Source organism: Cololabis saira, chromosome 19 (genome assembly GCF_033807715.1).
Source record: "Cololabis saira isolate AMF1-May2022 chromosome 19, fColSai1.1, whole genome shotgun sequence".
Taxonomy (NCBI): Eukaryota; Metazoa; Chordata; class Actinopteri; order Beloniformes; family Belonidae; genus Cololabis; species Cololabis saira.
Genome location: NC_084605.1, coordinates 3,672,595 through 3,679,419, shown reverse-complemented (window position 1 = coordinate 3,679,419; position 6,825 = coordinate 3,672,595). Strand labels below are relative to the sequence as shown.

The following is a 6,825-nucleotide window of genomic DNA, read 5'->3' as shown; positions in this document are numbered from 1 at the left end:
TAGCAGGTATTAGATGGTTCTATAGCAGGTATTACAGGGTTCTATAGCAGGTATTACAGGGTTCTATAGCAGGTATTACAGGGTTCTATAAGCAGGTATTGCAGGGTTCTATAGCAGGTATTGCACAATCTATGGCAGGTATTACTGGGTTCTATAGCAGGTATTTAGGGTTCTATAGCAGGTATTACAGGGTTCTATAGCAGGTATTACAGGGTTCTATAGCAGGTATTACAGGGTTCTATAGCAGGTATTGCAGGGTTCTATAGCAGGTATTGCAGGGTTCTATAGCAGGTATTGCAGGGTTCTATAGCAGGTATTACAGGGTTCTATAGCAGGGTATTACAGGGTTCTATAGCAGGTATTGCAGGGTTCTATAGCAGGTATTGCACAATCTATGGCAGGTATTACTGGGTTCTATAGCAGGTATTACAGGGTTCTATAGCAGGTATTACAGGGTTCTATAGCAGGTATTACAGGGTTCTATAGCAGGTATTGCAAGGTTCTATAGCAGGTATTGCAGGGTTCTATAGCAGATATTACAGGGTTCTATAGGCAGGTATTACAGGGTTCTATAGCAGGTATTACAGGGTTCTATAGCAGGTATTACAGGGTTCTATAGCAGGTATTACAGGGTTCTATAGCAAGGTATTGCAGGGTTCTATAGCAGGTATTGCAGGGTTCTATAGCAGGTATTACAGGGTTCTATAGCAGGTATTACATGGTTCTATAGCAGGTATTACAGGTTCTATAGCAGGTATTACAGGTTCTATAGCAGGTATTACAGGGTTCTATAGCAGGTATTACAGGGTTCTATAGCAGGTATTACAGGGTTCTAGTTTAAAATCACCCTTAAGAGTCATTAAGTTTCAGTTTCAAGTTCTTTGTGGGTTTTTCTTTCTGTTTTCTGGAATCGTATCAACCGTTTGAGTTTAAAACCGATGATTTTATTCCTCGGGTCCTTGACGTTTCTCTGCAGTAACGGAGAACGGCTGCACCGAGCGGATCCTGAAGTTCATCAGCAGCTTCAACAGCAGCCGGTTGGGCGGATTCCTCCAGAAACTCCCGGAGATCGAACGGTCGGAGTACGGACTGCTGTTTCTGCACGACTTCCTGCTGCTGTCGCTGGAGATCAAGACCAAGGACCAGCTCCAGGTACGGTAGTGAGTGAGTGAGTGAGTGAGTGAGTGAGTGAGTGAGTGAGTGAGTGAGTGAGTGAGTGAGTGAGTGAGTGAGTGAGTGAGTGAGTGAGTGAGTGAGTGAGTGAGTGAGTTAGTACTTATGTACTTACTTACTTTTTACCCTTTTATAAAAGCAATACATAACTTTGCATCGGTGCCGGAGACGCCGCTCAGCTGTGATATAATGAGCGTATAACACGGCCTGTCGTGATGTTTTGCTTAAATATTAATATTTAATTTATATTATATATATTAAACTCTCCCACTTTGTTAAAAACGTCCTTTGTTCATCTTCATGAACAAAGCGCTAGCGCCGGTATGGTGCAACGGGTTGAGCAGGCGACTTATGAACAGCGACGCTGGGTTCGATTCCAGTCGCGGCATATTTGTCCCCCACTTCCTACGTGTCTGTCTTTCACTGCACCATCAAATAAAGTCGCAAGAGCCGCAAGACACCGGAAAAAGAGCCGCATGCGGGTCGGCCCCCCCTGATATAAACAATATACAATCATACAGGAAGGTTGATCGAGCGTGTCGTTGGCAGGTTTTTTTTTTAATATCTTTTTATTTCACAAAAGAAAGACAATCAGATACATTCTTAATGAGGGTGGGTCTTACAATTTTCTTTTGTGCACGCGTGCCTACTCCCGCCAACCCCCCCCCCCCAAAAAAGCACAAAAACATACACAAAAAATAAATAAATAAAATAAATAAACTGGACAGAAAAAAAATAAGTAAGTGAATAAAAATATGGAAAATAACATCAGTAAATAACAATAGGGGCATCAAAACTCAAATACCTACAGATACTGTACATAAGATACATAAAGTAAATGACAGCAATAAAACAGCAATCAGCTACAATGAAGTTCTCTAAACCAGAGAATAATGCGAACCAAAATTCTTGAAAAAGATGGTCATGATTATATTTTTCCAAGGTTAGTTTTTCTAATGGTAGAAATGCTGTGAGTTGATCTATGAAAGTCTTATAAGATGGCGGGGAATCGTTCTTCCAAAATAAAAGTATACATTTCTTTGCAAAGTAAGTGATCAAAATTAATATCCTGCATTTTTGGTTATCTAGTTGTAAATGATGTGTCATTTAATAAATATAAACTACTGCTTAAATAAAAAATGTTGTCCAGGACTAATTAATTGAATTCCAATAACTTTGTAAACGGTCGCATTCCCAGAACATATGCATGAATGCTCCTTCCATCTTGTCAGGTTTTCTCCGGAGCGCTGCAGGGCTGCGTGTTGGAGCTCCAGGAGTTTGATTGTGCGTGTCCTTGTCAGGTTTTCTCCGGAGCGCTGCAGGGCTGCGTGTTGGAGCTCCAGGAGTTTGATTGTGTGTGTCCTTGTCAGGTTTTCTCCGGAGCGCTGCAGGGCTGCGTGTTGGAGCTCCAGGAGTTTGATTGTGCGTGTCGTTGTCAGGTTTTCTCCGGAGCGCTGCAGGGCTGCGTGTTGGAGCTCCAGGAGTTTGATTGTGTATGTTGTTGGCAGGTTTTCTCCGGAGCGCTGCAGGGCTGCGTGTCGGAGCTCCAAGAGTTGGTGGGAGAACCAGCTGAACTCTCTCCTGCTTGGATCGCGGCAGCAGCCAAACATTTCTCAGCCAAACTGGACCTGCTGATCCACGTCTTCCTCCTGCAGCCTCAGTTAGCCGCAGACGTTCTCCAGCGATGCTCCAGGAGGACCGACCCGCTGGGAATGGTAAGAATGAGAAAACTAAACCCTGAACTTCTGCTTTTATGTCTTTATCAGGGCTTTTGTTGAAAGTCTTGACGGGACCTGCGTTTATTTTTTAAATGTGAAAAGCCGTAGAACCAGAATTCTGTCGGTATAAAAAGCTCAGACAGGACTAGCTGACCTCCTTGGCCTGGCATCTATAAAAACCTGAACTTCCTGCTGTCTGACCTTCATCTCTGCGTTATTTCCAGGTTGAGGACGTTCTAGCTCTTACTTACTAACATCTCGTTGTTATTCCTGCAGGTTGAGGACGTTCTAGCTGTTACTTACTTACATCTCTGTTATTATTCCTGCAGGTTGAGGACGTTCTAGCTCTTACTTACTTACATCTCGTTGTTATTCCTGCAGGTGGAGGACGTTCTAGCTCTTACTTACTTACATCTCGTTGTTATTCCTGCAGGTTGAAGACGTTCTAGCTCTTACTTACTTACATCTCTGCGTTATTTCCTGCAGGTGGAGGACGTTCTAGCTCTTACTTACTTACATCTCGTTGTTATTCCTCCAGGTGGAGGACGTTCTAGCTCTGGGCGTCAGCGTAGATCAGACGAAGCTTCTCCCCCTGACGTCGGTCGGCGACTGCCGGTCCTTCGTGAGCAGAGTGGAGTTACTGCAACCGTGTCTGGACCGAGCTCTGAGCCAGAAATACGCCGCGCTCTGCAGCGCCACCTACCTGCAGCACCTGGCCTCCATCAGGTGATTGAAGTGGAACACACACTTACTTAGTTTCTTACGTAATTACGTACTTACTTACTTACTGACGTACTTATTTACGTACTTAGTTACGTACTTACTTACTTAGTTTCTTATTTACTTACGTAAGTACATAATTAGTTACTTACGTACTTCGTACTTACTTACTTAATTAATTACTTACTTACTTATGTACTTACTTAGTTACTTATGTACTTAGTTAGTTACTTATGTACTTAGTTACTTAGTTACTTACTTACTTACTTACTTACTTACTTACTTAGTTACTTACTTACTTACTTAATTAATTAATTACTTACTTATGTACTTACTTACTTAGTTTCTTATTTACTTACGTAAGTACGTAATTAGTTACTTACGTACTTCGTACTTACTTACCTACTTACTTACTTACTTAATTCATTACTTACTTACTTACTTATGTACTTACTTAGTTACTTACGTACTTAGTTACCTACTTACTTAATTACGTACTTACTTACTTACTTAATTAATTACTTAGTTACTTATGTACTTACTTACGTACTTACTTACTTACGTACTTACTTACTTACTTAATTAATTACTTAGTTACTTACGTACTTACTTACTTACTTAATTAATTACTTAGTTACTTACGTACTTACTTACTTACTTAATTAATTACTTAGTTACTTACGTACTTACTTACTTACTTAATTAATTACTTAGTTACTTACGTACTTACTTACTTACTTACGTACTTACTTACTTACTCACTTACTTAATTACTTATATACAACTTCTCTCTCTTTGCAAGTGTTTGTTCGGTTTATTTAGAACTGAATCTCTCCTTCAGGTCGTCGTGGGACGGGTTGTTAGCCGTCGCTTCCTTCATCCAGCACATTCTTTTCAAGATGGAACAAGACGACTCCAGATTGAAAGGACTGGCTCTGAAATACTGCAACCATCTTCTGAATGTAGGTACTTTTTTTTTTCCACATTTTTTAAGATGGTTCCTCAGATCTTAAACTAGGCATAAGTGAACTGAGCGGCTGGTTAGGGCCCAGTGGCCACTAGGGGGCGCCCAAGATGAAAAATAAAATGTAATAAAAAATAAAATTATTTTTTTATGTGTGAGTGATGATTCATACATTATCAAAGGTATGTTATTGTACAAACACATGATAATTAATATTATTACATTAACAATATTATGTATAAATGACTTTCCTCCAGAAAAGCAAGGAAACTAGGGAAAGGTATCAGGGCCATCCGTGCAGGAGAAGAAATAATTGAGAGGGGATTTTTTTTTATTGTGCACATTGAGAAAAAAGTTGAAATGTCGAGAATAATGTTGAAATACAATTTCGAGATTAAAGTCGAAATTTCGCCTTTTTTCTCAACATTTCAACTTTGTTCAAGAAATTCTGGTGTTTGTAAAAGTTTTATTCCACGTCTGTTTTTAGTAGATGTGTGTGTTAAAGATACAGAAGAGTATCAGGGCCATGCAGGAGAAAAAATATTTGACAGGGGAAGATTCTTTTTATTGTGCACTTCGAGAAAAAAGGCAAAATGTCGAGATTATTGATGAAATACAATTTCAAGAATAAAGTCGAAATTTCGCCTTTTTTCTCAACATTTCCACTTTATTCACGAAATTTTGACTTTTTTCTCAACATTTCGACTTTTTTCTCGAAATTTCGACTTTTTTGTTGAAATTTCGACTCTTTTCTCGACATTTCGACTTTTTTGTTGAAATTTCGACTTTTTTCTCGACATTTCGACTTTTTTCTTGACATTTCGACTTTTTTGTTGAAGTTTCGACTCTTTTCTCGACATTTCGACTTTTTTGTTGAAATTTCGACTTTTTTCTTGACATTTCAACTTTTTTGTTGAAATTTCGACTTTTTTCTTGACATTTCAACTTTTTTCTCAACATTTCGACTTTTTTGTTGAAATTTCGACTTTTTTCTCGAAATTGTACTTCAACATTAATCTCGACATTTTTACTTTTTCTCAACATTTCAACTTTTTTCTCGAAGTGCATAATGAAAAAAAAATCTTCCTCCTCTAAAATATTATTTATATTTTTCTCCTGCCTGGTCCTAATATCCTTCCGTAAAAAACAGCTTCTAAGGAGAGGGTGGAGTATTGAGGACAAATAAGTCTTGGTCTTGATCCTCTCTGGTCTCTATAGGTTCTTGGTCTCGGTTTAGACGATCTTAACTACAAGTCTAGGAGACGTTTGCAGAAGGAAAAAGACAAAATAATAACTTGAATAGTTCATATGTTTGAAGAGTGTTGCAAGAAGAAATAGCAACTATACAAAATGGTGAACGTTTTATGGCCTATTTTGGGACATGTATGTGAAAAACCCTGAAAATAACCACGTATATGATTTTCTTTTGTTCTCAACCAGCACATGCAAGAGTCTCCTGAGATACGAAGTGTGGATTCTCTGCAGCAGCTCATCCGTGTCCTCAACTCCTTCCACGACGAGTGCATGAGCAGAGAGCTCAGGTCGGTGCAACGGTTCTGTTTGGATTGATGTGAAGGTTTGGATCCAGAAGCCTCTCCAGCAGATACAATAACCTGCTCATTTCCTGGTATCGTTGCAGGTTCGGCGTATCTTGTCCCGTCTGCCTGTCGGAGCTCAGAGATCCATCACTTCTTCCCTGCCAGCACGTCGTCTGCCTGTCGTGTCTCCAGACCTGGATTCAGAAACGCAAAACTTCCTGCCCCGTCTGCAGACACGAGCTGCCGGAAAACTTTCACCCAGCTGTGTCTGCTCCAGTCAGGTACAAACCGAGAGGAAATAACGACCCGAGAGGAAATAACTGCCTTTATTGGGATGATGTACACCAGGGGTCTTCAACCCGCGGCTCTAGAGATGAAGATTTGTACAGAAGAGTATTAGGGCCATGATGGAGAAAACATATTGGAGAGGGGAAGATTTTTTTTTTATTGTGCACTTCGAGAAAAAAAGTCAAAGTCGAAGCTTTCACTTTTTTTTCCTTCTTTTTTTCTCTTTTTTCACTTTTTTTCTTCTTTTTTCTTTTTTTTCTTTTTTCTTATTTTTTCCTTTTTTTAATCTTTTTTCTTCCTTTTTCCTTTCCTTTTTAATCTCAACATTTCGACTTTTTTCACGAAATTTTGACTTTTTTCTCTGAATTGTATTTCAACATTAATCTCGACATTTCGACTTTTTTCTCAAAGTGCATAATGAAAA

General features: G+C 39.3%; 1 protein-coding gene across 1 annotated transcript in view; it reads left to right on the top strand.

Annotated features, from left to right (window-relative positions):
* The window catches only part of rnf213b (ring finger protein 213b), a 106,857-nt gene that overhangs the window by 64,795 nt on the left and 35,237 nt on the right, over positions 1-6,825 (top strand). The window contains exons 38-43 of the mRNA XM_061709148.1: positions 977-1,152; positions 2,682-2,888; positions 3,430-3,617; positions 4,453-4,573; positions 6,016-6,116; positions 6,215-6,394. Of these exons, the coding sequence (XP_061565132.1) occupies positions 977-1,152; positions 2,682-2,888; positions 3,430-3,617; positions 4,453-4,573; positions 6,016-6,116; positions 6,215-6,394 (973 nt within the window). The remainder of the gene's footprint in view (positions 1-976; positions 1,153-2,681; positions 2,889-3,429; positions 3,618-4,452; positions 4,574-6,015; positions 6,117-6,214; positions 6,395-6,825) is intronic.